Raw genomic sequence first — 26,959 nt, forward strand, 5'->3', positions numbered from 1 at the left:
CTGATAGGCAAGCAACACAAATCCTTATCTTACAAGAAAAATTGAAGACATAAAATACCAAAAATACCCGTACGCTACAATAATGCAGATTTGAAAGATTTGATGAAAGTTTCAAGTTCTTCCAACCCTTCCTTGGGAGATTTAGCTTCGGCAAACACCTTTACAATGGCACCACCAACAATAACACCAGCAGCTCCCACTCAGCTACTTTCTTCACATGTTCAGGCCTTGACAGCCCAAAGATAATGCCACAGGCTTGTTTGTTGCCTCTCTAATTTCCTTAGTAGGTTTGGAACTTGTTCATTCACCGATTCACATGCACCAGTAACACCGATGGAGCTTACAAGGTATACAAACCCTTCTGAAGCTTCAACAATGTCCTTCATTCTATTGGTTGGAGTAGTAGGTGTAGTTATGACACATAGGAAGTTGTAAGAAAAGGGATCACGAACAGTCTCCCTTGAAAGAACTCTGGAATTCCAGTAGCTATGAGAGAAACTCTCATTTCAGAATTGGTATTGTTTGTACCATACTTGACCAATCCTGAAACTACTGAGCACCAGTCAATGTTATACTGTCAAGGACTTAGAAGAGTTTCCCTCCAATTAGGAGGCCAATCACAGCGCGGCACGTGTCGACATCAGAAGCCAATCATAGCACGACACGTGTCAACATCAGAAGTCAATTACAACACGACACGGGTTAATATCAGAATGAAACTAGAAACTATCTTCTATAAATAGAGATCATTTTCTCACAATATTTCCTAATGTCATTTGTACTAAATCATTCACTAGTACTCACTAAAGGAGAGCTTGAACCTATGTACTTGTGTAAACCCTTCACAATTAATGAGAACTCCTCTACTCCGTGGACGTAGCCAATCTGGGTGAACCACATACATCTTGTGTTTGCTTCTCTGTCTCTATCCATTTACATACTTATCCACACTAGTGACTGGAGCAATCTAGCGAAGGTCACAAACTTAACACTTTTTGTTGTACCAAAGTCCTCACTGATTTTGTGCATCAACATTTGGCACCGTCTGTGGGAACGACACTTATTCCCACTCTCTTCAGCTTTGCCAAGTTGGTTTCCACCATTCGCACACTTTCTTTTGACCAGGCATCCTTCTCCAACATGGGGAGCGAAGGAAACCACAACACACAGAATGACATCCCTCTTGCACCTAGTGCGAAGCAAAGAAAGAACGAAGGAAAAATGGTTGCTCTTCAAGCTAAAATCGATGAGCTAAAAGCTCAGAACAACAAGATAGCAATGAAGAATGAGGTCATCCAGGAGCAGTGTGAGAAGCTCTTTGAGACGCTCCATGAAACTAGGCGTACTCAAACACGCGAGCTTGTTGCCCCTATGGACATCAACCATCATCTGCGTACCCCCCAACACGGAGGGTCACCTCCTTTTGACATGGGTATCCCTGATGAGGAGCGAGCTAATCATCAAAACATTGATCAACATGAGATTTCTCTCAACCCAGATGCTTCGACCCGAAGCAGGAGAAATGGAGGAAGACACCTCATTGCAGAAGAGTTGGAAGGATCGAAAGTCGTTTATCGTGACTGCCAAGACTTCCTAAAGCAACGTCGAGAGAATCCCTTCCACATATGCTCGAAGATCAATGACCCAAGGGTTTCTGAAAGACTCGGTCCCCTTCCACGACCCAGGCCCTCTACCAATCTAAGGAATGAACAACAGGTGCCAGAGGAACATGAAGGTACATGGGACTCTGAGGTATTCTGATAGACTCGCCTAGAAGTCAGTACGGCAAGTCCAAGAAAAAACCACACGCCCTTGCTCAAACTTTCCTACTTCCAAGAGGCGATAGAGACTTATGAAAGAAAATTCCAGTGGTACATGGCTCCACTCAGGACCTCTTTGTCCTACAGCTCCTTGAAGAAGTAAACAAGTTGAAGGCTGAACGTCAGGCCAATATACCTGACTGGAACCAACCCAGGCCTGGCCTTCTCACAAGGAGGATCCTCGACACCCCCCATTAAGCGAAGACAAAACAAAAGCTTGGTTTACAACTATATACTGGAAGGGATGACCCAATTGAACACCTTAACCTCTTTGAGTCCACCATGGCATATAAAATGCACACTGATGAAGAACGATGTCTTCTCTTCCCCTTCACCCTCTCTGGCGGAGCTCTAAACTGGTATTGTCGTCTTCCACCTGAGATAGTAGACTCATTTGAGGAACTAAGGAAACTGTTTGTTTCTTAACACATCTTCTAGACCGATCGCTTGCATTATACAGATGACTTGTACACAATTTGCCAGAAGCCGGACGAGTTACTACAAGAGTATGCCAATTGCTTCAACCATGAGTATTCTTGTTGTGCTGAGGCAGATGACAAGACCGCCCTCAAGGCCTTCACGGCAGGCCTACGTGATTGTTTCTTCAAGTACATGATCAATGCCAACGCTTGGAAGACTTACTCTGAGGTGATGGCACATGCTTACAACCATGCCTCCGCCGAAGCAAGGACATACCAAGGGAACCCCCATATAGTTAACCCCTATCAACAAGTTGGAAGTGGAAGTCAAATTATACCAAGTGAGGAGATATTGGCCATTCAGACACCCATTGCGTTCCTAGCATTGGAACACTTAGTCTACGCTGACCTACCCTTATACTCCAACTCAGAGCTTCAACATGCATACTTTGACACAAATTATGTGATACTAAGTGTTACAACCAATATGGTTCACATATCAAAAGCATGGATCCCTTCATGCATAGCAAAACATTCATAGCAAAACATTCATAAGCATCACTCATATCAATCAACATAAACATCATACATTCCAACACATTTATACATAAACATTATACATTCCAACACATTCATACATAAACATCATACATTCCAACACATTCATACATAAGCCAACTGTGCTTCGAAAGAGTTCACCATACTTTGTGTTTTCGACACTTACTACAATGTGCCTCGACACCTTGCCCTTATTCTCACCAACCAAGTGATGAAATGTGAAGAATGAACTCATCTTTATGCCACCAACCAGGTGATGAAATGTACAACCCGTACTCTCCTTCATGCCACCAACCAGGTGATGAAATGTATAACCCGTACTCTAATATCATTTGGCAACTTGCCACTCATGCCACTAACCAGGTGAAGAATGAACGCATCTTCATGCCACCAACCATGTGATGAAATGTACAACCTGTACTCTCCTTCATGTCACCAATCAAGTGATGAAATGTACAACCTCTACTCTAATATCATTTGGCAACTTGCCACTCATGCCACCAACTAGGTGAAGAAGGAACTCATCTTCGTGCCACCAACCAGGTGATGAAATGTACAACTCGTACTCTAATATCATTTGGCAACTTGCCACTCATGCCACCAACCAAGTGAAGAATGAACTCATCTTCATGCCATCAACCAGGTGATGAAATGTACAACCCGTACTCTCCTTGAGGCCACCAACCAGGTGATGAAATGTACAACCTGTACTCTAATATCATTTGGCAACTTGCCACTTATGCCACCAACCAGGTGAAGAATGAACTCATCTTCGTGCCACCAACCAGGTGATGAAATGTACAACCAGTACTCTAATATCATTTGGCAACTTGCCACTCATGCCACTAACCAAGTGAAGAAGGAACTCATCTTCATGCCACCAACCAGGTGATGAAATGTACAACTCATACTCTACTTCATGCTGCCAACCAGGTGATGTAATGTACAACCAGTAATCTAATATCATTTGGCAACTTGCCATTCATGCCACCAACCAGGTGAAGAAGGAACTCATCTTCGTACCACCAACCAAGTGATGAAAGTAACTCACCATTCATTCCACCTACTAGAAGACGAGTAGTACAACTTTTACATGTGAACTCCTAGCATTCACAAATAATCAAAAACCCTTAAGCTTGACAACTCAACTAGGGGAGCACTTATGCCCAACAAGAGTTATAGTCACCAACAAAGTCTTATTGCAAGCCAACAACAACTTTAGTGCATGGCATACGAAGATCAAGCTGTTTAGCCCTCTTGCATCTGCTTCAGACATTTCCCCTCTGTAACAATGCAAACACTATAACTCGTAGAAAGCTTCACACACTCTTGATCAAGACAGTGTGAAGCAAAACCAATTTATGGTGCCAACAAAAGCTTCATCGAAAGAGTTCAACCATAATTCTCAAAAGTTTCACACATTCTTGATCAAGACAGTGTGAAACAAAACCAATTTATGGTACCAACAAGAGCTTCATCAATAGAGGGTAACCACAATTCTCAAAAGCTTTACACATTCTTGATCAAGACAGTGTGAAGCAAAACCAATTTATGGTGCCAACAAGAGCTTCATCAAAGGAGTTCAACCACAATTCTCAAAATCTTCACACACTTTTTATCAAGACAGTATGAAGCAAAACAAATTTATGGTGCCAACAAGAGCTTCATCAATGGAGGGCAACCACAATTCTCAAAAGCTTCACACATTCTTGATCAAGACAGTGTGAAGCAAAACCAATTTATGGTGCCAACAAAAGCTTCATCAAAGGAGTTCAACCACAATTCTCAAAAGCTTCACACACTTTTGATCAAGACAGTGTGAAGCAAAACCAATTTATGGTGCCAACAAAAGCTTCATCAAAGGAGTTCAACCATAATTCTCAAAAGCTTCACACACTCTTGATCAAGATAGTGTGAAGCAAAACCAATTTATGGTGCCAACAAGAGCTTCATCAATGGAGGGCAACCATAATTCTCAAAAGCTTCACACACTCTTGATCAAGACAGTGTGAAGCAAAACCAATTTATGGTGCCAACAAGAGCTTCATCAATGGAGGGCAACCACAATTCTCAAAAGCTTCACACACTCTTGATCAAGACAGTGTGAAGCAAAACCAATTTATGGTGCCAATAAAAGCTTCATCAAAGAAGTTCAACCACAATTCTCAAAAGCTTCAAACACTCTTGATCAAGACAATGTGAAGCAAAACCAATTTATGGTGCCAACAAAAGCTTCATCAATGGAGGGCAACCACAATTCTCAAACTTTCGAAGCAAATTCAAGATTGTTCGAAGCAAATTCAATTTATATGGTTCATCCACACCTTCGACTACTACAAGGTGTGACTTGCATCACAATCTCTTACTCAACAGTGTGGAAGCAAAATTTGTATATGTTGTCTCTCCCACATTTTCAAATTTCTAGTTTCCCAAAAAAAAAAAAAAAAAAAAAGAAGGAAATTCAACAAAGCTTCATCAATGGATGACAACTACAAATTCTCAAAAACTTCACACTATCTTAATCAAGATAGTGTGAAGCAAAATCAATTCGTGGTACCCAACAAAGCTTCACCCACAAAAGCTTCACCAACAAAAGCTTCACCCACAAAAGCTTCCCCCACCACAAAAGCTTCATCTACAAAAGCTTAACCCATAAAAACTTCACCAACAAAAGCTTCACCCACAAAAGCTTCCCCTACAAAAGCTTCCCCTACAAAAGCTTCCCCCACCATAAAAGCTTCACCAACAAAAGCTTCACCCACCACAAAAACTTCACCTATAAAGCTTCAACACAAAAGCTTCACACTATCTTGATCAAGATAGTTGGAAGCAAAATCAATTCATGGTACCCAACAAAGCTTTAACCTCAAAGCTTCACTTATAAAGCTTCAACACCAAAGCTTCACCTACAAAGCTTTAATATATATATATATATATATATATATGTTTTTTTTCGAAAATTTGGAAATTCGAAAATTCGAAAAAAAAAATTTGGAAAAAAAAAATTGCCTAGGCCTCCTCTTCTTTGGGCCTAACAACTTTCATAACAAATATTTATGAAGAAGGAGTTTTGGGCTACCACTTAGAAAGGAAATGCCTTATTCGTCAACTCCCTCGACCAGAGACTTGGGGGACTCCTACCATATGCTACTGCACCTTGATACTCGGAAGTCTCACGACCACTCAGTGACTTGGATTTTTCAAGCCTCCAAACGAGAAGATTTCCTCACTCGGGAAATTAAGGGAGCACTACCTCAACCTACATGCTTCACTCACAAAGCTTCAACAAAAGGAAAAATTCAAATAACTTAGTGAAGAATGCCTTGGTGGATTTAACACAATACGTTGAAATGAAGCAAAGCTTGTTTATTGATATCTTCGATAAGTTACAAATATGTACATATACATGAATCAAAATAAACAAACAAGAGGGAGCCTTTACAAAGGTTGCTCAGGAGAAGTCTCAGCAGTCGGCAGAGCCCTAGAAAGAGGAGGCACCAAAGGGTGATTATTCGGAGCCTCAGTACTAGGCATAACCCCAGAAGAAGGAGGCACCGAAGGTTGATCATTTGGAGCTTCATTACACTGTACAGCCCCAGAAGACGAAGGTAATAAATGCCTTTGGAACAAACCCACAGACCTCTGATGATCAAGTAAAATCTGACCATCAGATTCTTGCAGCTGGTCGAGCTTCCTCTTCATGTTTGTAGCATAGTCATGTGCGAGCCTGTGCAAGTGTTTATTCTCATGCTTGAGCCCTCTGATCTCCTGTTTAAGACTTATCACTTCAGCCGCCAATGATTCAACTTGGCGGGTTCGAGCAAATAGGCGTTGGGCCATATTAGACACAGAACCTGCACACTGAACACTGAGAGCCAGAGAATCCTTAACAGCCAACTCGTTAGACCGTTTGGAAAGTAGTCTGTTTTCTTTGGGAGTGAGAAGGTTCCTGGCCACCACCACAGCGGTCATATCATTCTTCATCACAGAGTCCCCAACGGTAAGAGAAGCAGTAGGGGATAAGAAAGATGGGTGCCATATGTTGTCTTGAGAAGGTATGGCTGCCTCTTCACCAAAGTTCAAGTCAAAATGACGGTCTGATGGCCTAGACATTCTCAGAAATGATGAAGGAGAAATGAGGTGCAATAAATCTCTGAAGTAAGGGGAAAATTCCTACAAGCAATAACTCTCTGAATGTAATTCTTGCACACAATTGGTGCACTTATAAAAGAAAAGACAATAGGGCCGTTGGTTCAAAAATTGAAGAGGCACCACTCTCCGGATTCCAAAGAGGCACCACTCTCCGGATTTCGAAGAGGCACCACTTTCCACACGCAACATTAGCTCTTCGGGTACCACAGATAATTTTGCCAAAGATCTCTAACAAAGGTTAGACACATATATTTTGAAGGTCCAGCTACCCTACTATTACCCACAAGGGTAAAGGAACAACACCACTGCTTGATAACTAGAAAGTCCCAATGTGTGTCAACCTCCATGCTCTGTGGCAAGGCAGACTGGCAAAAATCCCCAACCTTTACTCACATTTGAGAAAACACTCCCAACAGGATTACTTTCTCAAAAATTGAAGAGACACTGCTCTCCGAATCTTAAGAGTCAGACTCCCAACAAGATTGCTTTCTCAAAAATCGAAGAGGCACCGCTTTCCGAATCTCGAGAGTCAAACTCCGAACATAATCACGTGCTCAAAAATCAAAGAGGCACCACCCTCTGAATCTCGAGAGCCAGACTCCAAATAAGATTACTTTCTCAAAAATCGAAGAGACACTGCTATCCGAATCTCAAGAGTCAGACTCCCAACAAAATTGCTTTCTCAAAAATCGAAGAGACACCGTTCTCTGAATCTCGATAGCCAGATCCCCAACAAGATTGCTTGTTCGAAAATCAAAGAGGCACCGCTCTTCGAACTTCGAGAGCCAGATTTCCTTGGATAAAGCTTGTCTGCAATCTTCACACGCAACATCAGCTTTCCAGATACCACATACCACTTTTTCAAAATGCTCTAACAATGTTAAAACATGTGAAGCTTGCAACTCCCACTACATTGCTATGACCAAGAAGGGTAAAGGAATAGCACTACTACTTGTTGTTAGGGAGACTCCTACATATGTCGACCTCCATCCTCCACAGCCAGGTAGACCTACAAATAAAAAAAAATGCTCAACTTTTCTTCACATCCGAGAAGGCACTCTTAACAGAATCTCTCGAAATACTCAGCTTCTTTTCCTTCCGATAATACCTCTGCAAACAAGCCACACCAAAGCAAGAGTATCTCATATCATTAGGGTTAAAAGCAAGAGTATCCCATATCATGTTTTTTTCCCTATCTTTTCCTTTGGCCTTGTTCTTACCTGTAAGACAATGAGAAAGAGAGCAATCAGTCAACACTTGGAATCAAGCTTCCAGTCAGGAACTGACTGCCTAGAACCCCTTGCCTGATTACTTACCTGTCATTGCTCTCGAGTACTTATCTTCAACATGTGGAGACAAGCGTAACAGAACACGTGCCGATACATCCACTACTTTGTCAACAGCAAAAGTATCTCATATCATCAGGGTCGAACGTACTCTAGATTTGATGGATTTGTTTTCACCCTCAAATTCTTGAGTCGGCCTTATACTCTGGAGGAAACCAGAAAACCCTCAAGCCTAGTTCAAGAATAAGCTTGTGGAAAGTTACTTCTTCAAAAGCAAAAGTATCTCATATCATCTCTTCTCCATTTGCTTCTCCTTATCCTTGTTGCTGTTTATGATACAAGGAGAATGAGAACAATCAACCGGAAGCTGGAGTTGAACCTCCGATCCAGGTTGCTTGCTTGGAAGTCTAATTGCTTACCTTGTCTGTTACCTCATTCGGCAAATCTCCTAACTCGGCGACTTGGGGGACTTCTACTATAGGGTTTGTATCGCACTTGACCAAGCCCAAAACTATAAGTAAGCTTCAAGTGAAATTGATACATTACCTTGTGTATCTTCATTGGTTAAAGATACCACCTCTGGATGGAGGAAAAGTACTTCCAGAAAAGATGTCACATCTACATATGAGACAGATAAGGTAAGTGAAAATGATACCACATTTCGGTACTTAGAAGTTTCGTGATTACTCAATGGCTTGGATCTTGCAAGTCCCCAACCGAGGAGCTTCCCTCACTCGGGAACTTAGGGGAGCACTGTTTGTACCATACTTGACCAATCCTGAAACTATTGAGCACCGATCAACGTTATACTGTCAAGGACCTAGAAGAGTTTCCCTCCAATTAGGAGGCCAATCACAGCGCGACACATGTCGACTTCAGAAGCCAATCATAGCACGACACGTGTCAACATCAGAAGTCAATCACAACACGACACGTGTCAATATCATAATGAAACTAGAAACTCTCTTCTATAAATAGAGATCGTTTTCTCACAATATTTCCTAATGTCATTTGTACTAAATCATTCACTAGTACTCACTAAAGGAGAGCTTGAACCTATGTACTTGTGTAAACCCTTCACAATTAATGAGAACTCCTTTACTCCGTGGACGTAGCCAATCTGGGTGAACCACGTACATCTTATGTTTACTTCCCTGTCTCTATCCATTTACATATTTATCCACACTAGTGACCGGAGCAAACTAGCGAAGGTCACAAACTTAACACTTTTTGTTGTACCAAAGTCCTCATTGATTTTGTGCATCAACATGTATTGATTCAAAAAAAAAAAATATTCCATTACAAAGCAAATGAACAGATTATAAAGACTTGTTTCAAGAAAATGAAAAGACAAGCAACAATAAATCCTCATTGATGAGGAAAGACCCTCTAAATGACTAGGGATTTTTCTAAACTGTTCGCATCATCAAGCAGTTTTTGTATGCCTACGTCAGTCTCCTTGAAAAGAACTCGTCCTCGAGTGATCAGGACATAACGAAATGTCATCAGGATGGAAAGGATGCAGATCAGCAACATTGAAAGTACTAGAAATCCCCATGGACGTCGGCAAATCCACCACATAGGCATTGTCATTGATTTTGTGCACAATCTTGTACAGGCCAAACTTACGAGGTTGGAGCTTACTGTATTGACCAACATGAAAATGCACTTTTCGAAGGGACACCATGATTGAATCACCAACTTGAAAAATCTTGGAGCGTTGGTGTTTATCAGTAGCAGCCTTGTTTTTGGCATTCGTTCGAGCAAATTTCTCGGCAACTTCGTTCTTCACTGCTTAACCTTTTCAGCCATATGTTCAGCTGTAACACTCACTCCTGGGCCACGAGGAAGCCTTATAAGATCCACCATATGACAATTGAAAACGGTGACTTGCCGGTTGCGGTATGTACCCCACTATTGTAAGCAAATTCAACTTGAGCAAGCACCAAATCCCATTGCTTGGGTTTATCGCCACAGACACAACGAATCATATTACCCAAAGTCCGATTGGTCACCTCAATTTGCCTATCCGTTTGAGGGTAAGCCGTTCTACTCCGATTCAATGTCATTCCAAAGATCTTCCACAAAGTCATCTAGAAGTAACTAAGAAACTTGGAATCCCGATCAGAAGTAATTGACTGAGGAACGCCATGAAGACGTACCACCTCTCGAAAGAACAATTGAGCAATATGAGATGCATCAGATATCTTACGACAAGCAACAAAGTGTGCCATTTTCGAATATCGGTCGACCACCACAAATACTGAATCGACTCCACGTTGAGTTCAGGGAAGACCCAACATGAAATCCATAGATAAATCCAATCAAATATCAATAGGGACAGGTAATGGCATGTACAAACCCGTGTTTTGGGACTAACCTTTGGAAGATTGACAAACAAAGCACTTGCAAACTATGTTGCCAACGTCCTTCTTGAGTTGTGGCCAGTAGTATCGCTCCGCCAAGCTTGCAATGGTTTTATCATGCCCAAGATGACAGCTTAAACCACCACCATGCAGGTCTCGAATGAGGTTCTCTCGCAATGAACATCGTGGAATGCACAAGTTATGCCTCTTGAAAAGAAACCCATCAATAACGTGAAAGTCAAAAGGAAAATGGGAGCAGAGACACTTTGCCTAAATGTCTTTAAAGTCGTCATCCTCCTCATAAAGCTCCTTCAAGAAATCAAACCCCACACAATCTCATGACTCAAAGTCACCAATAATTAGGCTCTCATGCTCAACGTATCAGCTACGCGATTAAACGTATCGGATTGGTGCTTGATGACAAAAGGAAATTTTTGGAGATAAGTCACCCATCTCATATACATCTTGTCAACACTTTTCTAATTAGTGACCCACTTCAGTGCTTGATGGTCATTGTATAGGAAAAATTCATTCTGAACAAGGTAGTGCTCCCATTGGCGTAAAGGACGAATGACAGCATAAAACTCTTGAGCATATGTACTCCATTTTTGCCTTGCTTCGCTGAGCTTCTCGCTGAAAAATGCAATGGGACGTTTTTCTTGAGATAAAACAACTTCAATACCCACTCCGCTTGCATCACATTCAACTTCAAAAACCTTATCAAAGTTGGGTAAGTTAAGGACGAGAGCAGAGCATAATTTTTCTTTAATTAAAGCAAAACTACTGTCCTATTTATCACCCCAAATAAAGTTGCCCTTCTTCAAACATTCTGTCATTGGCGCCACAATGGTGCTAAAGTTCCTTACGAACCGTCGATAAAATGTTGCAAGGCCATGGAAACTTCGCAGTTCAGACACATTTTTGGGAGCTGGCCAATCCTGAATGGCTCTTACCTTCTCTTCGTCTACATGGATGCCATCTGAGCTCACGACATACCCCAGGAATAATAGGCGATCTGTGAAGAAACTGCATTTCTTGAAGTTAATGTACATTTTGTTTTCCTAAAGTACGCGAAATACTTGTCTCAAATGCTCGAAATGGTCTTGCTCAGATTTGCTATAAATCAAAATATCATCAAAGTATACGACAACAAATAATCCGATAAATGGACGAAGCACCTAGTTCATTAGTCGCATGAATATGCTAGGAGCATTGGAAAGACCGAACAGCATCACCAACCATTCATATAAGCCATATTTACTCTTGAATGCAGTCTTCCATTCGTCTCTTGGGAGGATCCGAATTTGATGATACCCACTTCGTAAATCAATCTTAGAAAATATTATGGAGCCGACTAACTCATCCAACATGTCGTCCAATCAGGGAATGGGAAAACAATATTTGATAGTGATCTTGTTGATGGATCGGCTATCAACACACATCCTCCATGTCTTGTCTTTCTTGGGCACAAGAAGAACCGGCACTGCACATGGGCTAAGGCTTTCACGAATGAAACCCATTTTTAACAACTTCTTAATTTTCTCCTGTAGAATCTCACTTTCTTTCGGACTCATCCTGTAGTGTGGCAGATTTGGCAAGCTTGCCCTTGGAATGAAGTCGATTTGATGTTGTATATTCCGCATAGGAGGTAACTCATTTGGTATATCATCACTCACCAATTCCTTAAAATCTCATAGGATTGCTTGAACCTTGTCCGGATCCTGCAACCTTTAGTCTTGTGCCATTAGGAGGCCTTTCATAACCAAAGCACAAACTACTTTGATCTATTTTGCTTCGGCTGTAACATTGCGCTCGGATGTGATCAAGGTAAGGAACTTATTCGGATTATCAACTTTTATGGCAGCTTCAGTTGATTTTCCATTAGGGAACATAGTGATGCGATGCGATTCCTAAGTGAACTTATATACATTATCGCGACCCTTGTGCATGACATCTCTATCCCAAAGCCATGGTCTACCGAGCAATACATGAGTCACGTCCATGTCCACTACATCACAAACAACTTCCTCCTTGTAAAACTTCCCAATGGAGATGGGAACCTTACAAGTTTCAATCACCTTTTCCGTCGAGCCCTTCTTAATCCACCCAACTGAATATGGGTACGAATATTTCTCAGTTTGAAGATGAAAGTGCTCCACGACCTTTCTCGCAACGAATTTTTCACAACTACCTCCATCTATTACCAACTAACAAATTTTGCCCCGAATAGTGCACTTAGAGCGAAAGATTTGATGACGTTGATTGTCATCGCTGCGTTTGGAACAAAGCACTCACTGTAAGACTAACACCAACTCCTCTCCTTCTTCCTCAGCCATATCCTCGTCACAATCGTCCTCTGTGTCTTCATCTTCATCTCCTTCAACTAAATTCACTGTCTTACCGCCCCTACAGGTGCTTGTGGGATGCCCATGGCTGCCATATTTGTAACACATATTTCCGCGAGGCTTGGCATACGGATTAGTTTGCTCCCAGAAGTTGTTGTTTTGAAAACGAGGGGTGTTATGAGGACGGGGACTATTCTTCGCTCCTGGTAATCAACTTTATTTTCAACCTTCTTTTCTGGATCCTTGGAAATCTGTTGCTGCTACACCATTCCTTTGTTTCTTGAGAAATTGTTGAAAGCTTGAGATTAGGGCTTGGTTCGGTTTTTTGCCAAAACCGAAACCAAACCGAAATTTCGGTTCGATTCGGTTCAGTCCATTTTTTTTTCATTTTTTTTTGTTCGGTTTTTTTCGATTCGGTTTCGGTTTTTTTTCGGTTCTTCATTGTTGCCTTGAATGGTTGTGGATATGATGTATCGGTCAGATCCATATCGTCTACAACTAGAGCAGAAATTTCCTGCACAACACATAAAGTTAAAGACTTTGAAGTAAACAAATTTACCACAAAATATATGGAATTCGCCATTAATGCCACCAGAAACATGCAAACACACACCACGGATCACCAAAAAAACCCAAAAGCTTCATGAAACGAAATCCCTAAAAGATCACCCAAAACATTCACAGGTCGGTAGCACATGATGCAAGTGCGATGCAGATTGAAAACTTCCGAATTTAACCCAAATTACACAAAACCTTCCGACTTTAATCGAACCCAGTTGATTCACATCACTGTGATCTGAGCTAAAACTGGAAATACCCTAACAAAAACCTTGAATTTGAAGAACCCAAGCTCATACCAAAATCCAGATCAGAGAGAGAGAAAGAGAGAGAGAGAGAGAGAGATTGAGGAAGCAAAGGCAGAGAGAAAGCAGTAGAGGGGGGAGAGAGAGAGAGAGAGAGAGATTGAGGAAGCAAAGGCAGAGAGAAAACAATAGAGGGGGGGAGAGAGAGAGTGTTTGAGAAAAGGTGAAAGTTGAAATTGGAGTGAGACGGCTAGGGTTTGTAGAGTTAAGAAATTTTATATGGCATTAAATATTAGAAACTATAAATAAGTTGCAGGTACAATTATAACAACACAAAGCTTGCAGTCAAGTTGGCTTGAAGCAACTACACCCAACTCTAGGTCAGGGGTTCAAACCTTAATGCCAGTATGTTTTTTATTATTTATATATGATTTTTTTTTCGGTTATTTATATATGATTTTTTTTTATGGTTCGATTCGGTCCGGTTCGGTTTTCGAACCTTAAAAATCAAAACCGAACCAACCAAATTCAGTTCAGTTCAGTTAGGTTTGGTAGTTTCGGTTTGATTTTTTCAGCTTCGATTCGGTTTGGTTTTTGGTTTTTTTCGGTTTTCGATTTTCGATTTTCGATTTTTTGAACCCACCCTTACTTGAGATGACTCTCCCCACTGCTTTCTAAAACCATAGCTTTGGTTGCTGCGATTTTTCTCCAGTAATTCGGCACTAATAGCCAACTCTTCTGCTTCTGAGAGGGAGTTAACATGCTGTAATCCAATTTTGTCACGAATAGAAGATCTTAATCCAAACAAATACCGTGCAGTTTGTTGTGCAAGGGACTCTGTGAGACGATTTCTTGTAGCAAGGTTGAAAAACTCCTACGAATACTCATGCACAGTTCGACTTCCTTGTACGCAACCATGGTATTTTTCAAACAACACCTGCTAATAATTCCGGGGAAGGAATCCAGCCAGAAGCATGCTCTGCATTTTGCGCCAAGTTTGGGCACGATTCTTTCCTTTCTGCACCCTGGACTCTTGTTGCTCATCCCCCCAAACGGCAGTGCTCCCCTTTAGCCTCCATGCCATAACTTTAACTTGTCTCGCTTCAGCTATCTCTGCATATTCGAAGAACTTCTCGCACTCTACAAGCCAATCTAAGAACTCTTCGATCGATAAATTTCCACTAAAAGTGGAAATTTGATTTTTTTTTTTTTTTTGTTTCTTCTCGTGGGTTTTCAAGGATGGCAGGGATAACGTCATCTTCAGAATCTGAATCACCATTAGGGAAAACTCTGACTTGTTCGTGTGCTGCAACTAGTTTGTGAGCATGAACAACACGTTGAGCGCCGCCTACTGCCAGGCCTGCAATCATTTCTCTAATTTCAGCAAGAGAATTTTGCATTGTATGATTGATGCGACCCTTCATAGCCACAAGCTCTCGACTCACGTCTGCGAAACTTGTGATATTAGGATTGGTTCTTGCTTCGTCTTCATCCATCGAATTAGAAAACCGGGCTCCAATGCCAACTGACACAGCGGAAGTTGTAAGAAAAGGGATCACGAACGGTCTCCCTTGAAAGAACTCTAGAATTCCAGTAGCTGTGAGAGAAACTCTCGTTTCAGAATTGGTATTGATTAAAACAAATTGTCCATTACAAAGCAAATGAATAGATTATAAAGACTTGTTTCAAGAAAATGAAAAGACAAGCAACAATAAATCCTCATTGATCAGGAAAGACCCTCTAAATGACTAGGGATTTTTCTAAACTGTTCGCATCATCAAGCAGTTTTTGTATGCCTACGTCAAGTTATTAGTGCCAATTCGATCTTATTTTTCACAGCTTCGTTTCTCAAACTTTTTGTTGCTTCAAATGGAGCGTCTGGAACCACAAGCCCATGCACCCCAACGTCCATACATGAACTTGTCAACACCATGCTTAAGAATCGGGTTGAGGTACGAAAATAGAACAATGGGACAAGCAACTGTGGCACCACCTCCTTCAACATTGACATAATTGCGTTGAAATTCGTCCCCCTTGCAAAGGAACGACTGAACGAGTAGCTGAAGCCTCAATAACTGGACCATCGGGTACTGGATCCGAGTATGGCACACCTAATTCAATCATGTTTGATCCACACGAATCGAGCATCACACCTACGAATCGAGCATCTTCAAAGCCTGAGCCGTGGTTGAAAGATCAGGATCACCGGCGGTGATGTAGGGAATGAATGCCACTTTGCCTTGGTCCTTGAGTTTTCTAAATGTGTGTGAGATGTCGGTGGTAGGGGTAAGTAATGGTGAGAGTAGCCATTGGGGTTACAAGTCTTTTTTGGGTTGAGAGGGTACATGTATGAGGATGAGAACGGAGATGGAATGCGTTTTGAGGATTCTTAAGTTGGAAGCCAGTAACAGCAGTAGTTTACTGAGTGAAGTAGCCATTGATTGAATAGCTCGTTTGAATGCGCTTTTCAAAGAGTTAAAAAGCTTCAAAAAATTGATTATATAGCTCGTTTGAATGTACTTTACAAAGAGTTAAAAACACTTCTTTATGAAGTAAAAAACACTTCAGTTTCGACAAAAATTGTTTGTTGACAAAATTTAAAAAACAAAAATACTTTGGATTGAAAGTAGAGCCACTTGACATTGTCCTTGGTTGAAAAGTGACTCTTCCAGTATTATTTCTGCTCTTCAATGGACTGATTTTGGTCTTCCTTGGCCTCTTTGTGCGCAATGATTCATTTGTTTGGACTGTATTCGGAAGATGACTTTCTAAACCTCTCACATATCTTGCGAAGGAAATGTTGATGCAGATAAGTTTGCTAATATGGGCTTGTCTTCTCCAACTTTGGTATGACATAATTCTCCTCTGTTGGTGGCTCAGCTTTGTTTTCAGAGTATGTTGTCTTTCATGGTTTATGCTTCTCAATTAATGTGCATCTTGCCATACAGGTTTGTCTCACTTTCTTTTTTTTCTTAATCATGTGATGTTGTTTGATCTGTTTTGCAAGTTCAAACCTTTAGGTTTTTGCTATAAAGGGGTTAGGTTCCATGGCACCCCTCTTTTCCTTGGATCTTTATTGTTTTTCCTTTATAGAAGGGTAAAGTTTATGTCCCCTTCTTTTTTTATGTATGTTTAAAATCATTTTTTCTTGTATTATGAGGAATTAAGTTTATGTGTTTATGTCATCCATGACTAGTGTAACTTCTTTTATTTTATCGATAAAATTTCCTTCCATTGAACTTTATTTGAATAGTTTTAAGTAATAATCATATCACCCACATAAACAATTACTTTTGTGCATCAGTGAATGCGTCATGTGTGTATTTCCTAGTTGCCATGGAGACGAGAGAGAACAAGGCCACATAACGAATGCCACAAGCTACTCCCCTGGTTCCACGTGCAATCCGCGACATCCCTACGCACTCAAATCTGATCCGAAATCCCGCCTCCTTATCATCCAAAAAGAAATAAAAAAAATCAAACTCATTTCTTCCACAAACTATTACTCAAAACAGAAATTTCCTAAATTAAATTGCAAATACATGCAAAAAAAATGTATAAAATATCTCAGAAGTGTTATCTTGTATATGCTTATAATTTTTATATTTGATGTCAATATTTTAAAGACGAGTAATCATTAGTACAATAATATATTTACGTTGTCCCCTGAACTATGCTATATAATTAACATTTCATAATAATATGATCTGAAATAATTACAAGAGGTGCAAAATACAATTATAATATAGTACAAATGATACATTTTTTTTGTTGACTAAAGCGATCTAAAATTAAATTTTAATCGTTGAATAGGTCAAAATCAATTATCCACAACGTATTGATCAATATCAATTAAATACTGACAACAAATATAAACCACAAACTAAAAAATATCAGTTCAGCAACTATGAACTGAAAAGAAATAGCTTGCCAAATTTGAGGGGAAAAGACAAAAAAATAATAATATCAGAAATGGGAAAGTAGTGGTAGTGTAACGGTGTTAAATTCTTCACCCGCTTTGTTGTTTTTGGAGGCAAACTGCTTTGTACGTAAATTGTGCCACCACCTTTTTACAATTCACCTTCTGCCGACTTCACGATACTCTCTCACAAAGAACCCAGTTTCAAAGCAGAGCATCACAGATTCGTCGATCGCTTTCTGGGTTTTGCTCATCATACGCTCGATTTCAATCTGGTAATTATTACAGATCATTCAAATAATGGCATTGGTACAATTCATTTACCAGCAATATTGGTTAGTTTCTGATCGATTTCTTGAAATTTTTTTTATGCTCTGTTCTACTTGTTCTTCAACGACTTTGCCGTACTTTTGATAATTTCTGCGCTGAAATAGGTTATAAATCACATTTGATTTGGATTTTGAGTGTTATGCTGTAAAATTTTAATGGGTTTTGGTTATTTTGACTTTTTGGTAATGGGGTAATTAATCACTCACGATTTACCAGGTAAAAATGCAAGCGTCAACCCATGGTTCAGTAAATGGGAAGTTGGGGTTTGACGTGCAAAACCAAAAAAGGGTATTGGGTTTTGGAGAATTGAGGAACCGAACAAGTACAGGGCGGAGGAATCTATGCATTGCAGAGAGGAGAACTTGCTGTGGTGGATTGAGCCTCCGTTCTGCGGCGCAGGTGACGGGAGCCAAGCTTGCAGGTCCTAGAATGGGGTCTGATGGGATTTCCATGGCCACTTTGAAAGCCAGATCAGTCCAGGCTCAGGCTTCTGGTTTGTCAATCATGCTTATTCGTTTTCTCTTTTATGTGCATTGTTTTTACTTTTGATCACCATTTTAGAGTATATGCTACCTTTTAGGCCAACTCTAACTCATGGCCTAAAACCTGTAATTCCTTTTCTATTACCCCTAAGACATCTTCAACCTTTGGCCTAAAACCTAAAATTTTTAACCCAGAAAATTTAGATTTTAACCCAGAAATAACTTTTCTATTCCAACCATCCTGGTCTAAAATTTTAACCCCAGATTATTAAAGAATAAATTTAGACTAATTTTTTTTCTTAAAGTAACTTTTTAAAAATAAAAAAAATTATGTAGACTATCCTAATTTAGTTTTATGAACATTTTAATCTAAAAATATTTAGATTCTAACAAATACTGAAAAATCACTAACCGACACCATGACACTCATTAAAAACTATGAAAAAATATGAAACAAATAAAAGATTTTTTTAATTACTTTAGCCGTTAGATTTAAATTTGGACTGTTAAATTTTTTTTTTACCGCTGAATCTCATCAAATTAGATCTTAACCGTTGGATTTAATTAATTTATAAATATAAAACGAAATAAAATATAAATATATGGTGGGCCAGCCCCACTAATCCTGGGCTAAATTTAGCTTCCTTTTGAGTTTTAGGTTTTAGGCCACATTTTAGCCTTGGGTTGGGTTGGGTTTTGGGGGGAGAATAGAAGTGAAAATTTGAGTTTTAGCCTAGGGTTGGAGAAGGCCTAATCCATTCCAACCCAAGTTCTAATTTGGACCTAAAACCTAAAACCTGAAAAAATGTCAGATTTAGGCTAGGATTTAGATCAAGATTAGTGGTGGAGCCCCCACCCACATAGGTGTGTCTTCCACTTGTCTGCTAATAAAATTGAGCCCAATGACTCTTTTGGTTGATTAACGGTTCACATTCAAATAGGATGTTGGTTATCCAACGGTTCACATTTAATTTAGTTAATATTTTTGTTTTATATTTATAAATTTATTAAATCCAACGATTGAGATCGAATATGATCAAATCTAACGGTAAAAAAAGATCTAATGGCCCAAATTTAAATTGAATGGTTAAAATAATTATAAAAAATTATTTAACTCAAAATTCACCCAAAAACTCTATAAATACCTATATATTTGTTGAAACATCCACACAAAACTCACTTTTCTCCTACAATTTTTCCAATTTTTCTTTCTACCATCTTCCAAAACCATGTGTTTGCTCACGTGTCTTGTGTTTATACATCTCTATCATGTGTTTCATATTCTTCTATAGTGTTTCATGAGTTTCATGTGTTGGTTTCGTGATTTTTCAATGTTTATCGGAATTTAAATATTTTTAGGTTAAAACGTTCATAAAATTAATTTAGGATAGTCTACATAATTTTTTTTAAAGTTAATTAAAAACCAATTAGCCTAAATTCATTCTTCAATAATCTGGAAATAAAATTTTAGGCCAGAAGGGTTGGAGCAGCTATTTTTGGGTTAAAACCTAAATTTTATGGGCTAAAAATTTTAGATTTTAGGCCAAGTGTTGGAGATTGTCTGATAATAACTTTTGATCACTTTTTTTATTTTCAAGCGAGATCTCAGAATTGGTATTGTTGCCTCTGTCATTAGTAACTGCTTAGACCATCTCCAATGGTTGGGCTAAAAACCAAATATTTTAGCCCAGAAAATTTAGCTTTTAGCCCAGAAACAGTTTTTCTACTCCAACCGTTCTGGCCTAACATTTTAGTTGGGATTATTAAAGAATGAACTTAGACTATTTTTTTTTGTTAAATTAAATTTAAAAAAAATAATAAATATGTAAACTATCGTAAATTAATTTTATGAACATTTAATCTAAAAAAATTTAAATTCCGATAAATATTGAAAAATCACTAAATTTTCCACAAAGCAAGCCTTCAACTTTCACCAATCTTTCAACCCTGGGTGAATTTTGAGTTAAATATTTTTTTTTAATTATTTTAGCCATTGGATTTAAATTTGGGCCGTTAGATTTTTTTTTTACCATTAGATTTGATTATATTCGATCTCAATCGTTGGATTCAATAATATATAAATATAAAAACAAAAAAAAATGAATCTAGGCCATTGGATTAACCAACGGCCTGTAGATCATGACCGTTGGATGGAACTAGCCGTTGGAGGTGCTATGGAACATGGCCGATAGGCCCACATGGGCGGGGCACTCACTGTCTGAGGCGTCGCGCGTCACGTGAGTTGGGCGAGTGGGTGGGCTGCGTTTGGCGCATAAACGCTCCTTTTCACTCTGTTCGATGGAGCCCACTCCAATTTCTGGGTTAAATTTTGGGGAGAATCTGGCCTTGGTTTAGCAGTTAGCATTTAGCCCAAATTTTCTCCTTGGGTTGGATTGGGTTTGGAGCGTAATTTGGCTTTTAGCCCACCATTGGAGTTGGTCTTAGTAATGTATATAACTTTCTTGGTTAGCTTAAACTGTAGCCTCATTTTATTGTTTGACTGGTAGGAGGAGGATATCATTCATTAGAACTGTTACATTCTTTACAAAAGGATGCGTAGGCTGTAACAGCCGTTTTTTTTGACAATTTTGGCAACTTGGGTTAATATATTTACGTGGGATTGGTCTACTAAAGTTTTATCGAAAAAACTGAGTACTAAATCTGTAGTTCTATTGCTTATGCTCATTTGACGAAAAATTCATTTTCCACATCATAGAACTGTCTCTATGTAACTAATATTTTTAGTCAATCTGGATGCTTCTTTGATGATGTTTAATTAGGATTTTTAGCATTATCCCTGGAATGTATCAGTTTTCTAGGGGTCAATAACCAGATCCAATACCTAACCCGGGCATTATGCTTTGAAATTTGATTTATATTGTTCTTACTAGTATTATAAAATGCAGATGGGGACGTTGAGAATCTTATACCCTCCAAGCCTCAGGGGAAGTCTTCTGGAACAGTATTGCCGTATGTTGGTGTTGCTTGTCTTGGAGCTATTTTGTTTGGTTATCATCTGGGGTACGGTTTAACTTGATTACTCAAAGACATGTTCCTTGATTTGTTCTGGATTTCTCTATACTTAATGAGTCATTTAGGTTTTATCAAGTAAAGATATTGTTTTTCAGTCGGTCACAGGATGTGCTAGTCCTGAGAGGTCTTGTTATATCTTTTTCTACAGTAGTTCCGCAAATCAGCGTATAACTTGATAGTGTCTGAGGCCTAGTGTGGCATCTGTCTGTATTTTCTGCAGGGTGGTAAATGGTGCTCTTGAGTACCTTTCAATTGATCTTGGTATTGCGGAAAATGCAGTATTACAAGGCAAGTCCACTATTTGGTCGTTTAAATATGTGAATAACAGCTTGAATCAAGTAATGGTACAGTTTCCTTGTTTGTCATCTTATCTTAGTGTGTCACGAAACAAATTTGCACCATTTTCCTATTGCTTGAGGACTACATTTCAAAATTAAGAAAGGAATATATTATCTAGTACTATCATCATTTTGTAAATGAATTGTTTTAGCTATGCTATAGACTCGGTGCATTAACTTAAGTGCAACAATATAATGTCGCCTCAACTACAGATTTCGGGATTGTTTTGCTTATGCTATTTTCTCCCATGATTGTTTAGTTCATTGTTATACCAATATACATCTCTTTTGCAGGGTGGGTGGTTAGCACACTTCTAGCAGGTGCCACAGTTGGATCTTTAACTGGTGGATCATTGGCTGACAAGTTCGGCAGAACTAAGGCTTTTCAACTAAATGCAATTCCGCTAGCAATTGGGGCATTTTTGTGGTCTGTCTACTGCCAACGAGTATAAGGTTGTGATCAGTGATATGAATATTGGAAATTAATAAATAGACTTGTTAAATATTTCAGTGCCACAGCCCAGAGTGTGCAAACGATGATAGTTGGCCGCTTACTTGCTGGCATTGGAATTGGCATCACATCTGCTATTGTTCCACTTTATATATCTGAGGTACTATTTTTGTTTATATATTCCCACCCTCAATCTGTTGGCATTTGGCCTTGTAAATGTACCACTTACCAACCATATTTTCTAATGTTCAGATCTCTCCAACTGAAATTCGTGGTACCCTTGGATCTATAAATCAGCTTTTTATATGTATTGGGATTCTTGTAGCAATGGTGGCTGGATTACCATTAGCAGCAAATCCCTTATGGTATTTCATCATTGCATCTTTTCTTTTCTTTTAAGCGGTTTTGTTTATGTGTGGGCACAGACGTATGTGGATGTGTTGTTTGTGTGGGCATGCGTGCATGTTCACGCTAAAGCACATGTATTCGTAAACGTCGCTCTGTCCGAATGAAATTTGACATTATCAAGAAAGAGAGGAAGTACAAATCTTAGGTAATAACGGGCTCCGATTTGGATACTTATCCTCTGTTATAAATGAAGAGTACATAGATTGTTCACTTTTGAGTCTGATATATAATTTTCTGGTAAAGAGCCCCTCTGCTGAAGCCAGAAACCAGTAGAGAAATAGAAAATTCTTCTTATTCAAATGGGCTAAAATAAAAGTCTAACTTGTTGGATTTTTTAAATTTGGTTGGCAACTCTGATCTTATGTTTCCGGGGCTAATCTAACCTCCTCGCTAGATTGATCCATCAATTTTCTAGACACAATCTTAGTTACTTTACTCCATTTTCAGAATCTTGTGATCTCAGAAGGATATTCTCCTGGCAGAGGACGAATATCTTCAGTGTATACTAAATCATTGTGCCTTCAACTGGCAAAAAGTGAATATATAAAACCCTGTTTATGAACTTTGGTAGTACTGTTCTTTGACGGGGAGCAGTAGTATAAGTCTTCTTGATCTTTAAATGTCAGTTATCTCTCTCTCTCTCTCTCTTTTTACTCTATTATTTATTTTATCAGGTGGAGAACGATGTTTGGTATTGCAGTAGTACCATCTGTTCTTTTGGCATTAGGAATGGTTGTTTCACCAGAAAGTCCAAGATGGCTTTTCCAGGTTTTCAACACAGTTTGATCAAACATCTGCACAGATGTTAGATCTGCTTTTTCATTGCATTCTCTTTAGCTGTTAGTTTGATTTGATTTTCCTTTCATGATTATTTTCGATGAAAATGCTAAGCGCTATTTTTTTTTTTTTTTGCAGCAAGGAAAATTTTCTGAAGCTGAAAAGGCTATAAAAACGCTATTTGGAAAGGAAAGAGTTACCGAGGTTATGGATGACTTGAGATCAGCAGCCCAAGGTTCTGTTGAACCTGAAGCGGGCTGGTTTGATTTGTTTAGTAGCCGCTATTGGAAAGGTTTGCCTAAATTTCACAGGAGTGATGCTTGAAATGTGATGCGTTATTTTTCTCTGCTGACATGTCTTTATGCAGTTGTTAGTGTGGGCGTGTCACTTTTCTTCTTACAACAGATGGCTGGGATAAATGCTGCGGTCTATTATTCTACTTCTGTCTTCCGCAGTGCTGGCATTACATCTGACGTTGCAGCAAGTGCTCTGGTTGGATTAGCAAATGTCTTTGGTTTGGCTCTTACTATCTTTATTCTTGAAGTTTGGAAAAAGAAATATATATTTGCCATGGTATGTTCTCTAGAACCAAAAATTGTCTCATTTCAGGCACAGCTATTGCATCCTCATTGATGGACAAACAGGGCAGGAAGAGTCTTCTACTCGGAAGCTTCGGTGGGATGGTAGGGTTATTTTCATTATCAATCTCTCTCTTTGCTTGACGTAAATGAATAGTACATTGTGGATTGGCCAGCCAGACCATTTTAGCAATTTGAGACTAGTGGCTGCAAGAAAGCTATGAATGTATCCGGGGCTTGTAGGGTTCTGTACTCGGATAAGTAGAAGGATTGCAATTAGATCACATTGATTGCATCACTTTTAAATGATTATAGGTATTTTGTCTGCAGTCTGCACTAACCCAAGTGCACTACGTGTGTGCCCTACAGTTTCAGGTTCATTGTCTGCATACATAGCAAGCAATGAGATCACACTGTTATGTCATGAGGCCTTGAAATTTTATTTACTCGGAAAATTCGAGGGAAAATGGGACACGCGGTTTTTCCTCTATGTCCTGTAAACTGAACTTAAGTGGCTTCGTCAGTAGGTGGTGTTTGCAACAAAATAATTTTCATGGTCCAAATATATTCAGAAAACACTTTTACTATGCTGCTTTAACTGAATTATGATGAATCATTTTACGTTCTTTGTTTCTTTCTTATGTATACCGAGAACTCTTTCTTTTTTATTTGTTAAGGCTGCTTCGATGTTGCTGCTTTCGTTGTCCTTTACATGGAAAGCCCTGGCTCCATATTCTGCCCCCCTTTCTGTCACTGGAACTTTTCTGTAAGTTAGAGGCTTCCACTAATAGATAGATCTCCGCACTCTTTTCCCGTTTCAAATTTAATTTCCTATCTAACCATGGTTTTCATTTTGTATTACCAGCTATGTATTGTCCTTTGCACTTGGCGCTGGCCCTGTGCCTGCTCTTCTTCTACCAGAGATTTTTGCTTCAAGAATCAGAGCAAAAGCAGTTTCTTTGTCTTTGGGCATGCACTGGGTAAGTGGTTGTAGACACTGAAATTTCACTTGATACTATTTTGTATACGTATTCTTGTTTCATTGGACACAGAATTTTCGTGTATACATTGGTGTTAGGAAATATGTTATTACAATAGACGCTCCAAGCACCCCCGGACGATCCTCGCAAAGTGGGGAGCCTTGTTGGCTTCAGGTTGCCCTTTTTTTAGTGGTATTAGGAAAGTCTTATTTGTTTGTTTATTTCAACAGCTTATTGGTAATAGTTGATTCCCTATGGACTAAGATTTTCGATTAATTACCTCATCATGGCTTTTATTTATAATTCAGATGGAGAAAGCAAGACAAATTATTGGATAATTAAATTGTCCAAACCAAAAGAACTTGATTGCAAAAGGATATTGATTTCGCTTTTAAATGACTGTTACTGTCTGGACCTGCATTCGGAATGCATATTTCTGTGCCTATCTGTGTGTAGATAGATACTAGGTACACATCTGCATGTGTGTAAACCTTTGCGTGTTTTCTGCGGAATGAAAATGAATGAAGAAACTGATATCATGCAACCGAAAGAAAAAAAGATGCGTATCATGCTCACATTGATTATTTTGTTTGCGCAAGAATACGTTGGATGTGCTTTTTATTCTTCATTGATTCACCTCTCTTGTCTCATATATTAACTGAGTGTTTATATGTTTCATCAGATTTCAAACTTCGTCATAGGCCTCTATTTCTTGAGCTTTGTAACTAAGTTTGGAATCGGCAGAGTGTATTTTGGATTCGCTGGCGTCTGTCTTCTGGCTGTCTTGTACATAGCTGGTAATATCGTTGAAACGAAAGGGCGTTCACTGGAGGAAATAGAGCGCGCTCTTAGCGTTGTCACTTGATTATGATATGATTCAAACTGGATAAGAAAAAACACTGACACCATCGCCTCCTTCTCATGCTATGCGGACTAGTTCATTCCCACCTCTCGAAGTCTTGTATTTAGAGACTGAACCTTGATTGTAACCAGATAAAATGTTGCGTCCGTGGATTTCCATAGCTGTAATGCACTACCACCTCGGTGATGAGGGCTATGTGAAATTGTGAATAATATATGTTAGTTTCTACCAGGAATTTTGACACTCTTGTTCGTAATTGTCAAATTTTTAGATCCTTCTTAATTTTTGTCCTTTGATCTTATTGAATTTATTCGATCCAACAGTTGAAAATTGAGAGAGTGCGTGGGAAGTAAAAAGAGGTTTGTGGAGAGTCTTACCCCATACCTTAAAACATGTAAAGAAATGTTTGTCTTGGTATCGGATGAGGAGAGGCCGTTTGGTATTTTTATTTTTTGACCAAAAATTGCTTCCCTTCAAAGTTAAACAATAAAAAAGAGTTGGGTATTTGTTTATTTTAAAAACAATGACCTCCAGTTTAAAAGCAACATGTTTTCATAAAAAGGGTAGCAGAGGCTTCAACGAATATTTTCAATTCCTATAATACACCCATTAATTTTTTTAAATGACATTATGTAACCTTCTACACACATTTTACCCCTTGGTAAACGAAATGACCGCCATGATCTACCATTACAATCCCTAATCTAACACCACCGCTACCATCACCACCATCGTAACCACACCACCGCCATTGCCACTACTATCGTTGCCACTACCGCCGCCGCCATCGTTTTTTTACCACCTCCACCGCCATTGTTACCACCACCGCCACCGTTGCTGCCATTGCCACCACCACCATAACCACAATTGCCACCACGACGACCACCACTACAACTCCCAGTACCGTTGTCGTCGCCCTTACCACCATTGTTACCTTAACCTTTACACCCTAACCACCACACCCCACTATTGACAGCACCACCGTACCCCCACCTTTGTCGCTGCATCACCACTGCCACCGCCACCACCATTACCACCGATGTCATCGCCAA

The 26,959-nt window shown here is 39.4% G+C and overlaps 1 protein-coding gene and 1 pseudogene across 3 annotated transcripts; one reads left to right on the forward strand and one right to left on the reverse strand.

Annotated features, from left to right (window-relative positions):
• Positions 1 to 74: 74 nt before the first annotated feature.
• LOC103411802 (tryptophan synthase alpha chain-like) lies at positions 75 to 17,922 on the reverse strand (annotated as a pseudogene).
• Positions 17,611 to 26,148, forward strand: LOC103421939 (plastidic glucose transporter 4). 3 transcript variants are annotated; one of them, XM_029108550.2, is made up of 14 exons: positions 17,611 to 17,943; positions 18,215 to 18,491; positions 21,387 to 21,501; positions 21,734 to 21,801; positions 22,146 to 22,278; positions 22,363 to 22,462; positions 22,555 to 22,667; positions 23,385 to 23,478; positions 23,626 to 23,779; positions 23,855 to 24,001; positions 24,097 to 24,170; positions 24,743 to 24,831; positions 24,931 to 25,045; positions 25,728 to 26,148. In XM_029108550.2, exons 2-14 carry the CDS (start codon positions 18,221 to 18,223, stop codon positions 25,908 to 25,910), a joined length of 1,656 nt encoding a protein of 551 aa, XP_028964383.2. In that variant the 5' UTR covers positions 17,611 to 17,943; positions 18,215 to 18,220; the 3' UTR covers positions 25,911 to 26,148. The 3 variants fall into 3 exon arrangements, 2 of the variants coding, with proteins under 2 accessions (XP_028964383.2, XP_070660954.1); XR_011571081.1 differs by having other exon boundaries at positions 17,635 to 17,943; positions 24,931 to 25,219; XM_070804853.1 differs by having other exon boundaries at positions 17,779 to 18,003.
• The last annotated feature ends 811 nt before the right edge of the window (positions 26,149 to 26,959 follow it).

This window comes from Malus domestica, chromosome 09, assembly GCF_042453785.1.
Source record: "Malus domestica chromosome 09, GDT2T_hap1".
Taxonomy (NCBI): Eukaryota; Viridiplantae; Streptophyta; class Magnoliopsida; order Rosales; family Rosaceae; genus Malus; species Malus domestica.